The sequence below is a fragment of the Castor canadensis genome, chromosome 18 (assembly GCF_047511655.1).
Source record: "Castor canadensis chromosome 18, mCasCan1.hap1v2, whole genome shotgun sequence".
Lineage (NCBI taxonomy): Eukaryota > Metazoa > Chordata > Mammalia > Rodentia > Castoridae > Castor > Castor canadensis.
This window is the reverse complement of record NC_133403.1, coordinates 40,285,074-40,305,643: the sequence shown is the minus strand read 5'-3', so window position 1 is coordinate 40,305,643 and position 20,570 is coordinate 40,285,074. Positions and strand designations below refer to the sequence as shown.

Below are 20,570 nucleotides of genomic sequence, written 5' to 3'. Positions count from 1 at the left end.
TTTCTTGACAGTACTGGAATTTGAACTCAGGGCCTCATGCTTGCTAGGCAGACATTCTACCACTTGAGTCACTCCACTAGCCCTCCTTGCTTTAGTAGAAAAATGAAATAGTTCTTTTCTCAAAATCTTCATGAGGAAAGGGAAGCTCTGAGGAAGTTTCAACACCTGAAGCTTCAGCCTGCTTTGAGAAGCATGGCCTCATACCCAAACTTGCTGCAGACGAAGTGAGGGTTCTAGCAGATGAAACAGAAGTGAAAATGTGCACATTTCCCTTCTAATAGGACTCTGTGATAGACTGCTGGTTGCTTCCAATGGCAGGGTGAAAGATGCTCACGTCCTCATCCCCAGAGCCTGTGAATGAGTGACCTTACAAAGCTAACAGCACTTCACAGGTGTTATTTGGGACCTTGAAATGAGGATTTTCCAGCAGGACCCGATGTCCTCACAAAGATCTTAATCAGCAAAAGAGGTAAGCAGGAAGGTGAGAGAAAGAGACGTGATGGGGAATGTGAAGTGGGAGAGATGTGATCGCTGGCTTTGAAGATGGAAGATGGCCAAGAGCCAAGAAATACAGATGGTCTCTAGAAGACAGAGAAGTCAAGGAAGTGGGAGGCTCTGTGTAGCCTCCAGAAGGAGCCAGCCCTGACACCTTGGTGTTAGTCCAGTGAACCCCACCTGGACTTCTCACCTCCACAACAGCAAAACAATAAATTTATGTAGTTTAAAGCCAGAAAATCTATGGTCATTTGTCACGACAGAAACAGAAACCTCAAACCCTACCCAACCTCTACTCTTTGCTAATTCTTTAGTTAAAAACAAATATTGGATGTGAGGGCGATCTGGCTGCGACATCTGTCACCCCATTGATCGCCAGGGTTGATTCAGCTGATCTAGCTGGCTAGGCGGGTGTGCTCTTCCTCCCTCACTGTTCCATGTGCGTCCCTCCCCAAGCTGCGAGCTCGGTCAAAGAGGACGACCATCCCCAATAGAGGAGGACCGTTCTTCGGTCAAGGGTATACGAGTAGCTGCACTCCCCTGCTAGACCCTCCAAACAAGCTCTCAAGGTCCATCTGTAGGAGAACGTAGGGTAGTCTAGCTTCCAAGACGCCAGACACATCCAAATGAGGCGCTGCACGTGGCAGTCTGCCTCTCTTTAAAAAAACAAAAACAAAAACAAATACACACAAGGTTTTACTTGGGATAGTAAAGTACCACAGTGGAGTCCTTCCCCAGTTTTTCTGGCAGACACAGGGCCTGTGAGGTGTTCATGATATGAGGACAGGGCGTGGGGCTTGCAGCAAAGATTCTCAAAAAGGGGATGCTTCCTAGCATAGCGACTTTCGTCCTTTCCTACCTTCTTCATTCCTGGAACATGGGCTGGAGACCCTAAGGAGCCCGGGTTTCTGCTCCCAATCCCGCACTACCTACCTCCAAATGTCCCTGACACTGAGAGACACTTACATCTTTTACATTCAAATGAGTGTAGTCAGGTCACTATCTTGAGTGGTTGAAACTACTTCCTAACAAACACGGAAGAGATCTGATGAGGACTATAAGGAGTAGTGGACTTGGGCTTCTGTTGTTAGTTGAATACAGGTCCCACAATGGGAAGGGGGTGATATGATCAAAATACATTTTATACAAGTACGAAAATGTCATAATGAGCCCCATTAAAAAAGTACAGTACAGAACAAAATAGGTTCCACGATGAGACTTTGTTTTAAGAAAAAAAAAAAAAAAGAAAACATATCTACAGAACCCTAGAGTTTAACCCATCCGCTTAGTTCTCAATCCTTCAAAGAGGACGATGAGATAATCCCATCAAGGCAGGAGAGGCCAGCAGATAATACTGAATGCTGGTGATCCCATTTGTGTGCCTTTAGCATCCCCACCACAGTTGAGGGAAAAGTCCCTCGTCCCACGAGGGCCACTCACAGATAATATTGTGCCTTGCCGTGCGAACCTGGTACAGGTCCACGTCTGCCCGGGGGTAGCCCTCGCAGTCCACCAGCGGCTCATTCATTCCGACTCCTTTTTGCTGAAGAAAAGACATGTGATTAAAAAGATTTCACAGATAGAATGTCCTTGAGATACCATTCCCCAGACCCGCTTCCTTTCAAGTAATAATAAAGGTGACAGTAACAAAACCTGCCCTGTATTGACCACTAAGCACCAACCAGGCACTTTAGCCAGGCCCTCACAACTACCCTCTGAGATGGGCACTATTGTTGAAATTAATTTTTAACAATGCAAGCAAAGCATGAATAGTACTTTTTTTACAACAGTGCACACATAACCAAAGATCCCTTGAGCTGCCAAGATAGACCTCTGCCCTGACTTCTCCAAACCCTCCTTCCCACTACAGCTGACCTGGCTGGGGGTCTTGGTGCTGGAGGGGAAAACCCTGAAGAGCATCAGCGTGGCCAGGTTTTGGTTCTTCAAAAAATATAAAGATCTAAGGTGCTTTCCATCCCTGGAGGGCTACACCTCCAGGCACCGGGTAGCTGGAGGTCAGGGGAGGGAAAGGGTTTGCTTTTGAAATCCTTGTGGCTCAAGTGGTAGAGCACCTGTCTAGCAAGTGTGAGGCCCTGAATTCAAACCCTAGCACCACCAAAATAAATAAACAAATATATAAATTCATTTGATATCCTTTAATGGGTTTTCAATTTTGACCACAGTAATTAATCCCTATTCAAAACAATACATTTGTTTTAACTATTTTGGGTTTTTTTTTTTTTTTGAGATTGGGTGTTACTATGTCAAAAACTGGCCTCAAATCCCGGGGCTCACGCAATCTTTCCACCTCAGCTTTCTAAGTCCCTGGGATGAGCAGTGCCACTGTACCTGGCTTGATCGAACACTTTCAAGTCCTTTCTTATGTAAGTAAGCAGCAGTGCACAACAGCACTTGAACATGTTGCATGCTGTGGAGTAGAGGCTTTGCAATTGGTTAGACTTTTTTTTGTTGTTTTTTGGTGGTACTAGGGTTTGAACTCAGGGCGTACACATTGAGCCACTCCACCTGCCCTTTTTCTGTGTTGGGTTTTTTTTAGATAGGGTCTCGTCAACTATTTGCCCAGGCTGACTTTGAACCAGTCTCTGCCTCCTGAATAGCTAGGACTACAGGCGTGAGGCTCCCAGCTGTGATGGGGTTTTTCAAGACAGGGTCTCATGAGCTGTTTGCCTGAGTTGGCTTTCAACCACTATTCTCCTGGTCAGTCAGGATCATAGGCATGAGCCTATTTGAATCCTATTTGAATCCTAGTTCTGTCATGTACCAGCTGGATGTCTTTGGCTAAGATGGCCCCTCCTCCACCACCAGCCTCAACTTCTCCAGCCGCACAAGGGGAATCCAGCACTTATCTGCCCCAAGAACTGAGTTGGCCCGTGGGGCACTTAGCACAGTGCCAGGCACATAGTGTGACAGCTCCCCTGCTTTAAGTGAGGGTGGGGAGATGGTGGGGGCGACCTAATCAATGTACAATGTAAGCCCATTCAGAACTGTCACAATGAATTCCCCCATATAACAAATATATCCTAATAAAAATGAAAAAAATAGTTGCTCCCAAAAGATATGTCCACATCTGACACCCCAGAAACTGTGAATGTGACTTTATTTGGGAAAAGGGTCTTTGCAGATGTGATTAAATGAAGGATCTTGAAATACGGATCATCCTGGATTCTGGGTAGGCCCTAAATCCAGTGATAGGTGTCCTTATTTTAAAAAATGGCAAAGGGAGACCTGGGACACAAGACAGAAGGCTGTGTGAAAATGGAGACAACCTGAAGTCACATAGCTGTCGGCCCAAGGACTGCAGCCACCACCAGAAGCCAGAGAACAGCACAAAAAGTCTCTCTCAGCGTCTCCACAAGCTGCCAACCCAGCTGACACCTTGACTTTACACTTCTGGCCTTCTGAACCGTGAGAATAAACTTCTTTATTTTAAGCTACCAACTTTATGGAAATGTCAGAGAATGGCCCTAGGAATACTACACACAAAAAAATAAATGGTGACTATAATCATGGGTCAATCAAGACACAAGTGTTGCACAGTGTGCGCAGGCACTGAGGAGAGGATCTGCTTACTTTTCTTGCCTTCTCTCTGGAAACCTCCAGGCTACTCCCAAACCTACTGTTTCCTGTTAGGGGAGAGGGTTCTCCATACACTCTTAACACAGGATGGTATAGATGCTGGAAAATGTGCCAGGAGCTAAATAATTCTGTCTCCTGCCCTCCTGCAAGACTGAGAATCAACACCACATGAGAGACTGCTTCCCAAAGAGGGGGACTCACCTTCACTGGGGCTCACACACAGGGATGGCACTGAATAACCCTGAATCTAAAATACTCCTTTTTTTTTTTTTTTTTGGTGGGACTGGGGTTTGAACTCAGGGCTTCACGCTTGCAAAGCAGGCACTCTACTGCTTAAGCTACACCTCCATTGTGCTCTGTTTATTTTGGAGATGGGGTCTTGCCAATATCTGTCTGGGCTGACCTTAATCTCAGTCTCCTAAAAACTGGGATTACAGGCGTGAGCCACCAGCGTCCTGCAAAAGTACTCAACTTTCCAATTCTCTTCGGTCTTTTAACAGTCAAGGAGAACATGCCCATTTGGTGCTGGTCTTTACAACACCCCTGGATTACGTGCCATCTCTGAGACTCTCCATTTTAAAAACTGTTTTAGTGAGATATAATTCACATACCATACAACTGATCCATCTAAAGTGTGCATCCAGGTGCCAGTGGCTCACGCCTGTAATCCTAGCTACTCAGGAAGCAGAAATCGGGAGAATCAAGGTTGGAAGCCAACCTGGGCAAATAGTTCTCAGAAATAGTTTCCCTTTGCAAAAAAAATAGGGTTGGTGGAGAGGCTCAAGGTGAGGTCCTGAGTTCAAACCCAAGTACCACAAAAATAAATAAATAAGAATAAAGTGTGCAATTCAATTGTTTTTGGTGGTACTAAGATTTGAACTCAGGGTTTGTACTTGGAAGTGCTCTACCACTTGAGCCACACCACCAGCCCCACCCCACCTTTTTTTTTTTTTTTTTTTTTTTGCTTTTTAGGTTATTTTTGCCCAGGCTAGCCTTGGACTTCGATCCTCTCCCTATGCCTACCCCCCAGCTAGGGTTATAAGCACAGACCACCACAATGACCTAACTGCCATGCCCTAGGCCCCACCTCCAAAAGGTTCTACCACCTCCCACAGCACCAGCCTGGAGACCAAGCCAGGGACCTTCAAGATACAAACAAACAATTCCAGGGGAGGGGGCATTTCATATGAATGAAAACATGCAACATATGAGGTTATTATGACTTTTCAAATTTATCATAAAGTTTTCAAGATTTACTTATGTTGGAGCATGAACTGTTAATTAGAGTATAATCAATACTTCATTCCTATCTACTGCCAGATAATGTCTCATTGTATGTGCCAACTACATTTTATTTATCCATCAGTAGAAGAACGTTTGGGTTGTTTCCAATTCTGGCTATTATAAATAATGTTGCTATAGACATCTGTGTACATGCTTTTGTATGGATGTCTGTGTTTATCTTGGCTATTACATGTAGGAATGGAATCTCAGGGCTAGATGGAAATTCTATGTTCAACCTCTCGAGGAACTGCTAACCTGTCCTCCACGCAGCTGCACCACTTTACATTCCCATCAGTAATGTAGGAAGGTTCTCCACTTCCAACTTCTTCCCTAACACTTGTTATTACCTGTGCTTTTTTTTTTTTTTTTGGCAGTAGTGGGGTTTGAACTCAGGGTTTCACACTTGTTAGGCACACACTCTATCATTTAAGCCACACCTCCAGCCCCTCCCCGTATTTTTTATTATACGCCTCCTGGTGGATGTGAAGTAATATCTCGCTGTGGTTCTGACATGTGTTTCCCTAATGCTAAAACTGTTTGGCATGGTTTCGTACACTGATTTATTGACCATAGACATTGACTGTATGTTCTGTGAAGAAATTTTTTTTGTCAGAACTGGGGCTTTAACTCAGGGCTTCTTGTTTGCAAAACAGGCACCACTACAGTTTGAGCCACACCTCTAGTCCATAGGTTGTCCTTCTATTACTGAACTGTAAATGCTCTTTCTATATTCTAGATACTAGCCTCTTATCAGGTAAGTTATTTGCAAATACTTTCTTCTATTCTGTGGCTTGTCTTTTCACCTTCTTGACTATGTCCTCTGAAACACAAAATTTTAATTTTGACTTCCAATGCATCACTTTTTTCTTTTCCAGATTGTGCTTTAGTGCCATGTCTAAGAAGGCTGGGCTTCACCAAGGTCATGCTTTATCCTAAGAGATTTGTAGTTTTAGTTCACATTTCAAAAAAAAAAACAAAAACAAAGCAGATCAGGCCTTTAGGCTTAAAGCCTTCAGCAAGCAACAGAAGCTAGCTAGAAGCAACACACATACAGTATGACCATTTTTTTGGTGGTACTAGGGCTTTGAACTCAGGGCTTCAAGCCTACTAGGCAGGTGCTCTTTCCACTTGACCATGCCTCCAGCTCCTACAGTATCACCTTAATGGGCATTTTTACCTTATATTTAAGAGAAGAGACTCATTTTCCATAAGCAATAGTTGTAAATTTTCCTTTTAAAATGAAACTCAAATAAGTAAACAAGTGGACCAATATCAAAGGTAGCAGTAAAAGAGAATCGTGATTCTGTTTGCAGTAGAAACGTTAATATTAGTTTGAGAAATCGTTGGCAATCTGCTTGAAAGTACAGGTTCTGGTCTTAACAGCCCTGAGGTCTGAATTCCACTTGGGACTTTGAGCTTCAGGAGCACACAACAACTTCACAAGTGTGATTGTCAGGATTTCATGATACAATGCAAATACAAACCAGCACCCTTTGTGCGTATGGTCAGCACCAGTAAAATGGTACCTGGCCTTCACATGACCCTTCTTCACCTTACTCCCATCACCTGAATGCATTCCACCCCGCCTTATTTGCGTGTAATTAAATTAACGTACTCTTCTTCTGCAAGTTGACTTTTGGTTTTATTCCAGGTGTGGTAAGAAAAATGAATCTGCTTTGGAGTCACAGACCTGGGAACCAGCCCCACCGCTACCACTTCCTTATCTAAGCAAGCATTTGGCCCAGGGTGGGCCTGTTTCCTCCTTTTACAGAAAGGATGAAGAGCGTTACCTGTCACTAAAAATGCGGTCCTTAGACCACCAGCACCGGTAGAGCTGGGAATTGATTAGAAATGGCAGTCTGCTCCGCTCCCCCGCATTCAAAATCTGCCGCTATAACAAGATGCGCAGGTGATTCCTTATATATTGAAGTTTAAGATGCTCTGATATGGTTAGCAAAGCCCAAGACACCGGGTAGAAACTGACTACGGATGATGGAGGTGGTGGATGATTATGGCCCTGCCTCTGCAAACTTAAGGTGATTCACGCCTGTAATCCCCGCACCCGGGAGGATGAGGCAGGAGGATCGCGAGTTCAGCCTGGGCTACATAAAACCCTCCTCCAAAGGTTGCTGCGAGGATTGAGTGAGGAAACCAACGGAAAGCACTTAACGCGGCTCGGTAAGGCTGGCAGAAAACCAAAGCCAGTTAGCAGTGGTGAACACCGCGTCTGCACCGCCGGCTGCCTACAGGCCGCGCTGGCGGCGCCCGGGCCTGGCGGGGAGGGAAACCCGAGGCCCGGCGGCAGGAGGCCGGGCGCCCCCCTGGCCCGAGTCCGCACTCACGCCCTCCAGCACGTCGAAGTTGGCCTTGATTTGCGCCTCGATCTCCTCCTTGCGTCGCATCAGCTCCTGGATGTCGCTGACCGTTGCCGCGCGGGACTCCGAGAAGCTTCCGCCCTGCCGGGCTTCCCTGTCCGACATCGTGGACCACCACCTGGAATCCTGGACTCTCAGTTCCCCGGGTACTAACGCCGGGGGAGACTCTAGCTACGGCTCCGCCCGCAGTCCAAAACACCGCAGTCGTCCCGCAAGCGCGAGGGGTGGGGCCTTAGGACGCGATCGCCGGAAGTCCCGCCCTGCTGGACACGTGGTCTTCCGGTGACCCGGCAGGAATACCAGAGGGAAGCCATGGTTTCTCTCTGCCAGCCTTTTCTACCCTCACCAACACACAGGTTTAGGGGATGAGCTCATCCCAGCTGACTCATTTTTATTTCTCATTCACTCAACATTTATTGAGCACCTTCTGTATGTATGTGCCACAGAACTCTCCTGGCACTCAATTCTTCCCATCTACAAAGCCCTTCAGGATCTACAAAATACATTCAGGTTTCTTATGTTATTTTACACACCCTACAATCCTGGGTTCAAATGTGAACTCCTGCCACTTACTGCAATCTGTGGACTTAAGTAAATTACTTCACCTGAGACTCAGTTTCCTCATCTGTAAAACAGTGTAATGACATTGAATACAATCTATTCCATAAGGCTGTCCTCCCAACAAATATTCATCGAATGCTTCCCATCTCCCATACACTGTCTTAGGTCTGGAGTGGTGAAGGATTGTGAAGCAGTATTAAGACCTTTATAAATTTTGGTAAAAATAGTAATAATGAGAGGTAGAGCACTTATCTAGCATGCACAGGGGCCTGGGTTCCATCCCCAGCACCAGATATAGTTCTAAATACCTTACACATATTAACTCAACAACCTCATAAAGCCAGAAATATTATTACCCCTATTTGACAACTGAGAAAGCTGTCCCAATAACTGACTTGTCCAAGTAGCCAAATGTGCAACTAAAATTCTCCCCAGTTTAACCAAATGATCAAATATCTTAACATGTGTTCCTGATGTTTTCACTAAAGACACCTTGCCTATGTAGTATTCAGACAAGCTTTTCCTGGATCTAATAATGGGAAAACAGACAAGAAAACTGAAATCCGATGCCAGTGGCTCATGTCTGTAATACTAGCTACTCAGGACACAGAGATCAGGAAGATCATGATTCAGAGCCAGTCCCAGGAAATAGTTGGTGAGATCCTATCTCAAAAAAAAAAAAAAAAAATCACAAAAAAGGGCTGGTGGAGTGGCTCAAGGTGTAGGCCCTGAGTTCAAACCCCAGTACCACAAAAAAAAAAAAAATTAAAAAAATAAAAAGAAAATTGAGGGAGAGTCTTCAAAACAACTGGCCTAAAGTCAAAAGGTCAATGTTGTGAAATAAGCACACACACACACACAAGCACACACACATATACAGAGATGCAAAAATGGCATGCAATGGGATCCTGGTCTCCCCCCCCTTCAAAAACAAAACAGTTGCACAAGATAGTCTTGGGACATTTGGAGAAATTTGAATATGGATGGTATAGTATCAATATTCAAATTTCCATATTTCAATATTTGCACTGTGGTTATATAACACAATGTCCTTAAGAAACATACCCTGTCATATTTAGGGACAAGAGAGGTTACTTATTCTCAAATGGCTCAGAAAAAATGCAAACATGTATTTTCATAGAGAGATGACTCTGGATTATTTGAGGGACCCAACATAATCATGTAAGTCCCTGAAAATGGAGAATAAGAATATAAGGATGGGTCAGAGAGATGCAACCTGGGATTGACTTGTTTTTGCTAATTTTGTAGGTGAAGGAAGGGAGGCTGCATGCCAAGCAATGAAGCCGTCTCTGGGAGCCTGGATCAACCCTGACTGAAACCCAAAAATAAAATGGAAACTTTTATCCTTCAAAAGCTATAAACTGAATTCATCCAGCACAGAAATCAAAAGCAGCAGCATTGAAAGATGTCATTGAACCAGCTTGTGAGATCTGAATATGACTTTTATGTCAAATTATAGTACACTGATGTTACATTGCCTCAGGAAGATAATGTTATTGTAATTCCGTAAGAGGAATATCCTGAGTCAAAGTCAATAACTGCCACAGTATTCAGAGGTAGAGAGTTTTGACTTCTGCAGCTAACTTGCTATGGCTCAGAATAAAAATGGAAAAGGAAAAAATACAGGACAGAGGGAAAAAGCAAATGTAACTATTTGTAAGTCTAAGTGAAAAGCATATTATGAAAACTATCTTGCAAGTGAGTACACACCTATAATCCCAGCTACACCAGAGAAGTAGATTGGAGGGCAGGTAGGAGGATCTCCATCTGAGGCCAGCCTCAGCCCAAAACAAGAGACCCTATCAGAAAAATGACTAAAACAAAAAAGGCATATGAATAAATAAAAAATAAAATAAATAAGTAGGTGTGCATCAAGTGGTAGAGCACCTGCCTAGCAAGTGTAAGGCCCTGAGTTCAAACTCCAGTACTGCCAGGAAAAGAAAAACAGAAAGAAAAGAAAAGGAGCTGTCTTGCAACTCTTCTGAAGTTCGAAATGACTTTTGGGCAGGGAGAATATTCCCACCTGAGTCACTGAAGCCATTGCTATTGTCAAAATGGTTGTGGTTATTGTAGGAAACCTAGATGCTATCCTTTCTACTGCCTCCATGGCTCTCAAATCCATCAGTGTCTCCATCTCTTGTCCCTGCACCCCATCTCTCCCTGACTGCAGCAGCCTATGAGCTGGCCTCCATTAATCCAATCTCCACAGCAGCCAAAATATCCTTTCCAAAGAGCACCATTTGTCATTCTGCTGCTGAAAGCTTTCAGTGGCTTTCCAGTACCCTTCACTTGGCCTTTAAGACCCATCTGATCTCTGCTTGCTTTTAGCCTCCCAGCCCCACACCCTCCACCCACAACACACCCACAGACAGTACGTACGTTCCAGCCACACTGAACTTCTAGCAGTTTCTGGCACACTGATTGCACACTCACTCTTAGCACTGGGCCAAGTGCCTGCTCCTCCCTTCCCAAGAACACCATTCTCAGGCCAGGCTGATCCAGCTCTTCCTCCACCATCCAGCTCAAACATTACCTCCCCTGGAAGTCACATTCTGACCTGCCCCAAAGCTGGGCAGTTTTCTGCACTTTCCACTTGGGATTGTACATGCATGTTTACCTGTTTGTCTCAGGCAAGGGGACTCTCAGAGGATGTGGACTGACGCTTGTTTATCTTCAAATGTTTGACCCTTTACAGGGGTGCAAAAAACAATCTTTGCTCCTTCACTTTCCAGTTGTTTTGGGTTGATCCATCTATAGTGGCCACAAAGAGCCCAACAAAACCTGTTTTAGGAAGCTGTCAGGATTCAGGACAGCCTGAATTGTATGCCTCTTCTAGACATCCATGTCTTGATCATTTTCACTCCAGAAAAAGAGGGAAGCCAGGAGACAGAGAATTGGGACCTAGAGTCAACCTAGTAAGACCTAGCAGGTCATAATTTGTACCACCTGACTTAAGAACTTGCTGAAATTTCTATATTTCACCTCACCCTTGGACTAGAAGTTGGGAAAACTGGAAAGCTCTCTTCTTCTTCCCTGAGTTCCTTCACTTACAAAACTTGGGTTGGACTCCAAAGGCCAAAAAGGTTGCAGGCTTGTGTGAGTTGGCTCACAAAGGGATTTTAAGAAATTTAAGTTTAAGCTGGGTGCTGGTGGCTCACGCCTGTAATCCTAGTTACTCAGGAGTCAGAGATCAGGAGGATCACAATTTGAAGCCAACCTCAGACAAACAGTTCAGGAGACCTTATCTCAAAAAAAAAAAAATCACAAAAAAGGGCTGGTGGAGTGGCTCAAGGTGTAGGCCCTGAGTTCAAACCCCAACACCACACACACACAAAAAAAATTTAAGTTTATTGTTGAAACAGGGCAGGGTCCCATCACTAAATAGCTGACACAAAGAGAAGGATGTGTGAGGGGCTTTTACAAAGTCATGGGCAACACTAATAAGAGAGGATGAAGCCTCCTGTGGCTGGCAAGCTTGGAACCCCATTACCACCCATACCAAAAGGGGTAAGGGAAGTAGTACGGTTTAAATGTCCCCACTAAAATCAATGCTCGAATTTAAACCTAACTGTGAGGTATAAGAGGTGGGATGAGGTGGGACATTTAAGAGGAAATCAAGTCACAAGGGCTCTGCCCTTGTGAACGGATGGTCTATTCATGGACTGATGGGTTATTTTAGCAGTGGGTCTGTAGGCTGGCGGAGTGGTGCAACTGGTAGAGCACCTGACAAGCAAGCATGAGAACCTAAGTTCAGGCCCCAGTGCCAGAAAAAAAAAAAGAGTTGGTGACAAAACCCAGTTTGGCTCTAATTCTTGCATGCACCCCTCTCAGAATTTCATGCTCTGAGCTGTCTCAGGATTGCAGAAAGTCCCTACCAGCAAGAAGGCCTTTACCAGATGGATCCCCTCCATCTTGGACCTCCTAGCCTCCCAAACAGTGAACTGAATAAACCTATATTCTTTATAAATGATCTAATCTCAGGTATTTTGTCATATCAACAGAAAGTAGACTAATACAGGAAGGCAGGAGTTTCAGAATCTAAAGGGAGCTATGGCCACCCCACAGGAACGTGGCCTTTACTAGAGGGACACAGCCACTGCTAAAATAACATCTGGCAGAGAGGAAACCAAGGAATAAATACCCCCACCTCTCTTTTCTCTCATCTGCTGGAGCCGCTGGTAGCTGAAAGCAACGAGGCTTGGGTCACACAGCAGGGCAGAGAGGGAGGGAACTTGGAGGGGCAAATGGAATATTCAGCACAGCTGCCAATATTTAAATATTCGAAAAAATAAAACACAGAGAACTACATAATAACCAACCCTATTCCTATATAGCAAAAACAGCTCTCCCATATATATGAATGCTTGAAATAACTCCACTAGAATGGAGAATGGTAGGTGGTTATGAATAAGAGTATGTTAATATTTAGTTCCTGGGCAGGGACAGAGTAATTTTTAAAAATAGGGTATTTATTAACATGAGTGGAGAATTTTTTTAATTGAGGTTACTAGTTTCATTTTTTTAATTGAGATTACTAGTTTTAATTTATTTATTTTGGTGGTTCTGGAGTTTGAACTCCACCAGCCCATGAGTGGAGAATAATGAAAATAAGTGGGCTGGGAGTGTAGTTCAGAGATAGAGTATGTGGTCAGCATGCACGAGGGTTCAATTCCCAGCATCCCCAAAAATTTTCTAAAGAAAGTCATTATCAAGGTTTGTGGAGTGCCTTAAGTATAGATCACTTGCCTAGGAACCATGAGGTCCTGAGTTCAAATCCCAGTGCCACCCAAAAAAAAAAAAGAGGGCTTGTGGAATGTCTCAAGCAGTAGAGTGCTGCCAAGCAAGCATGAAGCCCTGAGTTCAAAGCCCACTGTCACCAAAAAAAAAAGAGAGAGAGAATTTAAAAAGAAAGTCATTATCAAAGAGCATGAAATCACATTCAAGAAAAACAGATCACCCTAGACACTGTTTCTAATGGCAAGATTTCACACATACAAGACCATGGGTTTTAATGTCATAAAGTATTTACAAAGTATATGTAAAAATTATGGACAGAAAAGTATCATATCTGTGTCTATGGATACATTTTTAGAAGGTAGATATGACTGAGTGGCCCTGGTGGTTGTTTATGGATAAAGGATTATCCATTGGTTCATTTTCTTTACCATATTTTTCCTTTGTTTTTTTTTTTTTTACTCTTAATTGTGTGTATTTTCTTTTCCCCCCTAAATTAGCTTGATTTATTTCTGTTCTAAAGAAATACATTTCTTGGGCTGGAGGTGTGGCTCAAGCAGTAGAGTGCCTGCAATACAAGTGCAAGGCCCTGAGTTCAAACCCCAGTCCCACAAAAAAAAAATTAAATAAAAAAAAATAAAACACATTCCTCTACATAGTGACCTTGCCTCAAAACAAAAAGGAACATTTTTCTGAGCTGGTTAGACAGGTGTGTTCAGTTTGTGAAAATTCAGAGCTGTATACTTAGTGCATTTTTCAACGTATAATAATCTTCCATCAAAATAATCTCCCAATATGCACAAAATCATACAAAAGTTTAAAAAAATCATACAAAAAATTTAAAAATCAGCCATTTTAAAATAAAAATTCGGCAGCATTTAGTACACTGACAGTGTTGTGCAACCACCACCCTCATCTAGTTCTACATTTCTTTTCATCAGCCCTAAAGGAAACCCTGTACCCATGAAGCAGTCACTCCCCATTTCCCCTCCCCCAACCTCTGGCAACCACATCTGAGTTCTGCCTCTGTGAATTTACCTATCCTGGATATTTCATAGATATAGAGTTTAAAACAATACAACATTTTTTGTGGGGGGGTGGAGCAGGGTGAGAGCTTTTTGTCTCTCTTAAGGTGTCTGTTGATTTATTTGTTTTAGACAGGGTCTATGTAGCCCTAGCTGGCCTGGAACTCAAAATCCTCTCACCTTATCCTCTTGAGTCCTGTGATCACAGGCGCATGCCACCATGCCTGGCAAATTTTCTATCAATGTTTTTCACGTAGAAATTCAAAGGTTGAGCCAGGTGCTGGTGGCTCATGCCTATAATCCTAGCTACACAAGAGGCAGAGATCAGGAGGATCTCGGTTCAAAGCCAGCCTGGACAAACAGTTCCCAAGACCCTATCTTGAAAAATCCCTTTACAAAAAAGGGTTGGTGGAGTGGCTCAAGGTGTAGGCCCTGAGTTCAAACCCCAGTACTGAAAAATAAACAAATTAATTAATTAAATTAAAATGTCACCAGGCACTAAGAAGCTCATGCCTGTAATCCTAGCTACTCAGGAGGCAGGGATCAGGAGGATCATGGTTGGAAGTCAACCCAGGCAAATAGTTTACAAAACCCTATCTCAAAAAATAACCCAAAACCGGGGTGGCAGAGTGGCTCAAGTGGCAGAGCTCAGCCTAGCAAACATGAGGCCTTAAGTTCAAACCCCAGTACCACCAAAAAAAAAAAAAAAAAAAAAAAAACAATTCAAACGTCTAACTTCTCTTGAACAAAATCTGGTCAAGGAGGGGCCCATGTCCCCTAACAACTGGCTACAGCTGTTACTGCTTTTGTTGGCTGAGCCTGGGGAGTAATTCTGCACAATTCCACCAGCTCTATACTATCATGGTCCTGGTCCATGGGACATTTGGATTCAGCCCAGTGGCCTCTTGCACTCCTTTCATACTTCTGAGGCAGGCTAGGTGCGTGGCTCAAGTGCTGGAGCACCTGCTTAGCAAGTGTGAGGCCCTGGGTTTAAATCACAGTACTGTTAATTAATTGATTGACTGATTGACTGATTGCCTGAAGGTCTCCAGAGGCCATGAGACTTCTGGAAAGATGAGTAACTAAAATTGTGGGTAAGGAGAAATGAATCCCAACTCCGCCTATTAGTATGAGCCACTGAGCTGCTCTGAGCCTCAGTTTCCTCAACTATAAAGCAGATATAGTAAGACTTTCCTCACAGGGTTGTTATGTTGACGGCAAAGCACTGGACACTAGTCACTCTTATCCCTGCATGTAACAGAGACTCCCTACTGTTGAGAAATGTGAAGAAAGGAGGTTCAGAGGAGTTGAGCGATGTATTGAAGGCAACTTGGCAAATTAGAGGCCAAAGTGAGCTACCCCATTGCCCTTGCCAAGAATGAAAGTCAGCACTCCACACTGAAAGGTGGGAGATGCTCACAAGCCTGGGGACTTTGGATAGCAGGGACACAGGTTCAGCCTGGAGGGAATCAATAGCTGGTCTTGAGTAACTTCACCCTCAGTTTACGCAAGTGATGGAGCAATTGACGTGATGGTAGTTTGATCCCAGAAAGAAAATGCCTTTGATGTGCCCTGGTCTTTGTCACCTTATCAGCTGCTTAGCTTCTCAGCCACTGTTTTCCTCTACCCATTCCCTAATCTCTGGGGCCTTCCACCCCTAAACCTCAGGCAACCAAAGCAGATGGGCAGCTCCTCTTGACTCAAAGAGCCCAATACTGATTCCTCAGGAAGTTTATGTATTACTTTTTAAACAATATTACTTAAGTTTAAAAGCAGGAAAAAAAAATCCATAGCTAAATGATTTATTAAAACAAAGACAATAAGCGCTCAATCTCATCCCTTCCTAATCATTTTACTCCCTTTTAGTATGACCTAAACTTCTGAGGTTATTTACATCTCTTGTATCTATGTGATGTGTCACTGCATGTGCCCTTCTCACGCCCACATTCGATGACCTTAAGTTGGCACCTTGAAATTGGCCATAGGGAGTATTTAAACCACAGAATTCAGCAAGTATTACAAACCAAGGTTTATTGTCTCATTGCTTGTCTAGAGCAGGGTGGGTGAATTATGAACATTGGCCCAAATCTGGACCTTTTTTTTTCCCTTCCTTTTCTTTTGAGACAACATCTCACCATGTAGCCTAGCCTGGCCTCAAACTCAACATCTTCCTGCTTCAGCCTCCTAAGTGCTGGGATTACAGGTGTGAGCACCATGCATGGCTTTGGTTTTTAATCGTCATCTATTTTTGTAAATAAAACTTTATTGGCAAACTGCCATGCACATTCGTTTATATATTATTTTACCATGGCTGCTTTCAAGCTGCAAAAGCAGAGCCCAGTAATTATAGCAAAAACTGTACAGTCCACAAAACCTGAAATGTTTATTCCTAAATTCTTTTCAAAAAATGTTTGCCAAGTCCTGTTTTAGATTTAAGGAGGTTCAGATCACAATCTTCATATATGTTCCCCAAAGAGGTGTTTAGTGACCCAGCACAGCTCAGCATTTTCGAGCCACAGTGGGCAAGTTATTTGGGCTAGCGTTCCTCTTCCCAAGGCTCAGTTTCCTCATCTGTAAATGGAGGAAGAGCAGTGACTCAAGAGGATACAGTAGGTATGATGTTCAGCAGTGGCACACATGCCAAGCAGGTGCAGGTAGTGAGGCTGGGTTCAATGGGTTGGAGGTTCACATTAGTGAAGGGGAAGTGGGGAAGCTGGACTGGGGAACAGAAGTTAGTGGTGGAGATCCAAAAGGACCTTGACCAATGCTACCAGGGGCTTTGAAAATAGACTTACTAGACCCAACATCCCCGCTGCCTCGCTCAGTCACCAAATAGGACCCACCCTCAGAAGAATGTGGCCTCAAGCAGTCTCTGCAGCTGAGGTAGACCCTATAGGAGGTGACAGCTGTCCACTCTCTCTACAGCTGGACAAGGAGTCCTTCCTTGATTGAGGGTGTGAGCAGTATCTACCACAAGAGTACACGGTCTGCTGAGAAATTAAAAATAGTAGTAAGTCAGGCATGGTGGCACACGCCTATAATACTAGCAATCAGGAGGCTGGGCAGGAGGATCACGAGTTCCAGGTCAGCCTGGGCTACTTACTGAGATCCTGTTTCAAAAGAAAAAGAAAACAAACAAAAAAAAAACAGAAAAGCACTAATAAAAAGGACTAAAGACTGTTGGCTTTAGCATTTTGTGCTAGCAATCCTAAACAATGTCAATCATGAAATATTCCTCCCTGCTGGATTACCACCACCCCCATGAAGGTAAATAAGTGCTCACAGACAGTGGCGTTATTCTGTTACTCTCCTCCTGTTTGTGAGGATTTGTGGTGGTAAATGCTAGAAACCCAACTCAAACTAACTTAAGAAAGAAAAATGTTTGGCTCATTCAGAAGCACGCCTGGACAAGTTGTTAAGACATCAGGAATCTACCTGTCTCCTCTCAGCCCCTGCTTTCTCTGTGCTGGCTTCATTTCCCCTCAGTGGACTGTGATATGGCCACTTCAGCAACATGTGAGTAGCTCAGCAAACTCAGGGCTCAGACTGCCTTTCTGAAGCAAAAGTCCTAGTACAAACTCACATTGGCCAGTTCTGGTCATGTGACCCCCACCACAGGGCTCCCATTGGCCAGTATCTAGCTCATATATCCCACCCCAAGCACATGAACAGAGAAGGGAAAAGGATGGTTCCCCCAAAGGAAAAGTGAGATGTTGTTAGAGGAATGGAGGCTGGAGAGATAAGAACAAAATAGCCAGGACTCCTCAATGTCTAGTGGCAAGCACAGAGGACAGCCTTCAGGGCAGGTCAGATCCAGTGCTCCCTACTGGCATAGTTTGGGACACTGAGACCCAGATAGGCGCTGTGAGTGGCCCAAGATCACAATAGTCATCAATGTTGTTGACATCGACAAGTCAATAATACCAAAGGATCCTGTATCCATGCCATCAACTCTCCGGACCCTCCAGGCCATCAGTGATGCCTGGTAATACAGCTGCTTATCACCCCAAAGCCCAGGACTGCAGCTCTGTGCCTCAAAAGATAGACGGTAGCTCCACCCAAATGGCCCTGCCCAGCTGCTCTAGTCCTGATAACAGGACCAGCTGGACACCCTGGCCAGTCCCCCCTCCCTTTTCCCAATTGTGATTACCATCCTTGCTTGGGAGGGCTGTTCTACCCACAGACTTATGCCTGTGAAGCCTCACTACTTCCACCTGGAGGTCTATACCTGTAGATTCTAAGAATCAGAGCACAGGGCTGTTTGATTGTTTTTATATCCAACTTTTTTTTTCTTTCTACCCAGGCTGGTCTTGAACTTCTGAGCTCAAGTGATCCTCCTGCCTCAGCCTTCTGAGTAGCTGGGACTACAGGTGTAGGAATTGAACCCAGGGCCTTGCATATGCTAGACAAGCTGAGCCATGCTCCCAGCTCTCCAATTTAAAAATATAACTAAAGCTCTTTGGTTTATTTGTTTCCCAAACACTAAAGAACCACATTGGTAGCTGGGCCACCTCAGTCCAAGTACAGCAGATAGGAACAAATGGGTGTCTTGCTCAGCTCTTTCCCTATGCTGACCTTTGGCAGAGCAGACTTTAAAGTCCTGATCACATTGCAACTCTGTTATAGTTCCCCACTATCTCAAACATAAAATCCAAATTCTCTAACATGACTTTTGGCCATGTTTATAACAAAAACAAAAACAAACAAACAAAAAAAACCTGGGCGAGACTGCCTAGCAAGCATAAAGCCCTGAGTTCAAACCCCAGTACCACCAAACATAGCAATAATAAACCTAATTGACAATCACTGAGTGCCAGGCACAGAGCACGGCACTCTGCATGCATTAGACCAGATGGTCCTTGTGTTAGTCAGACTTCTATCGCTGTGACAAATAACTGAGAGAATATCTTTAAAGGAAGATTTATTTTCGCTTATGGCTTCAGAGATTTCAGCCCAGAGATTTCAGCCCATGGTCAACTGGCTCTATTGTTTCTGGGCCATGGTTTGGCAGAGTATCAGGGAGGTAAGCATGTGCTAGAGCAAAGTAGCTTATTTCATGGCAGACAGGAAGCAGAGAGAAGAGGAAGAAGCCAGAAACAAGGTGTCCTTCAGAGACATGCCCCACTGACCTACTTCCTCTGACCAGGCCCTACGTTCCACAGTTCCACCATCTTCCAGGAATCTGTTCAAATTCTGACTCCATCAATGGCTTAATCCATTGATGAAGACAGAGCCGTCATGACCCATGCCTCTGCCAAATGTCCCACCTGTGAACACTGCTTGCATCAGGGACCAAGCTTTCAATACTGAACCTTTTGGGAAATACTTCATATCCAAGCCATAGTAGTCCTCACAGCAACCCTATTGTCATTCCCATTTTACTGACGAGTGAACGGGTGCACTGAGGCTCAGAGAGGTGTGGTAGCTCACTCCAGGCTGCACAGCTAGTAAGAGATGGGTGCAGAAGCACAAGTATCTGCCTGCGCAGAGGCTTTGCTCCTCTCTGGCTGGGCCCAACTCCTTTAAAATGCCTGATATGTCCCCGAAGCCCCCGCTGTGACTATCTAGACCCCCTGCCAAGCCTGAACTTCCCACTCAGTCAATAGCCACTCAGTCAATTCTCTCCAAAGGGAGAGAATTTTCTCCAGGGTCCTAGTCAGGAATGCCAGAAGGCCAGATTTCTCTTCCAGCTTAAAGATGGCATGACGGTAATTTAAAAAGCATCCTCTGGAATAGCTGAGCACCAACAATGAGAGGCAGGCTTGGGTTCAGTCTTCAGTTGTCACCAGCCTACGGTTGGGCAACACCAACTGAGACACTTTCTAATCTAATCAGTAAAGTGGGAATGACGATAACCCCCAGCCCACAGGGTGGATGAGGGACTGAGTGAGGAAAACGCCGAGCATGTTGTGTGCTTACTGCAGGGCCCAGCACATAAAACAATGTAACCAGAAAATGGAAGTTTGTATTTCTGCCATTATTACTATTTCGAAAAGTGTTCTGCCTCCAGAGGTGACTGCTTAGTGCATGATATTCCTTCTCCTGAAGACCCTTTAAGTCAAAAATCAGCTCATTCTTTAGACAGAGCACTGATAGCATGAAGGACAACAAAAAAGGAGATAAGTTGATTGCATGAAAATTAAGAAATTGTGGGGCTAAAAATAATCGATTAAGAAAGTAAAAAGGAGCCGGTGCCGGTGGTTCAAGCCTGTAATCCTAACTACTCAGGAGGCAGAGATCAGGATCTCAGTTCAAAGCCAGCCCAAGAAAATAGTTTGGAAGATTCTATCTCGAAAATACCCAACACAAGTAGAGCATCTGCCTAGCAAGCATGAGGCCGTGAGTTCAAACCCCAGTCCCACCAAGAAAAAAAGAAAGTAAAAAGGAGCTGGGCACTGGTGGCTCACACCTGTATTCCTAGCTACTTAGGAGGCAGAGATCAGGAGGATCGTGATTTGAAGCCAGCCAGGGCAAATAG

General features: G+C 44.3%; 1 protein-coding gene across 3 annotated transcripts in view; it reads right to left on the bottom strand.

The window, feature by feature from the left end:
- The window catches only part of Psmd9 (proteasome 26S subunit, non-ATPase 9), a 38,448-nt gene that overhangs the window by 12,117 nt on the left and 5,761 nt on the right, over positions 1-20,570 (bottom strand). Inside the window, exons 1-2 of one of the 3 annotated variants that reach the window (XM_074061252.1) lie at positions 10,713-10,865; positions 1,936-2,038 (exon numbers count right to left, since the gene is read on the bottom strand). In XM_074061252.1, coding sequence (XP_073917353.1) covers positions 1,936-2,038; positions 10,713-10,850 — 241 coding nt within the window. In that variant the 5' untranslated portion in view covers positions 10,851-10,865. Of the gene's footprint in view, positions 1-1,935; positions 2,039-7,718; positions 7,990-10,712; positions 10,866-20,570 lie in introns of those variants that run through there. The other 2 variants (XM_020163688.2, XM_074061253.1) reach the window with 2 other exon arrangements.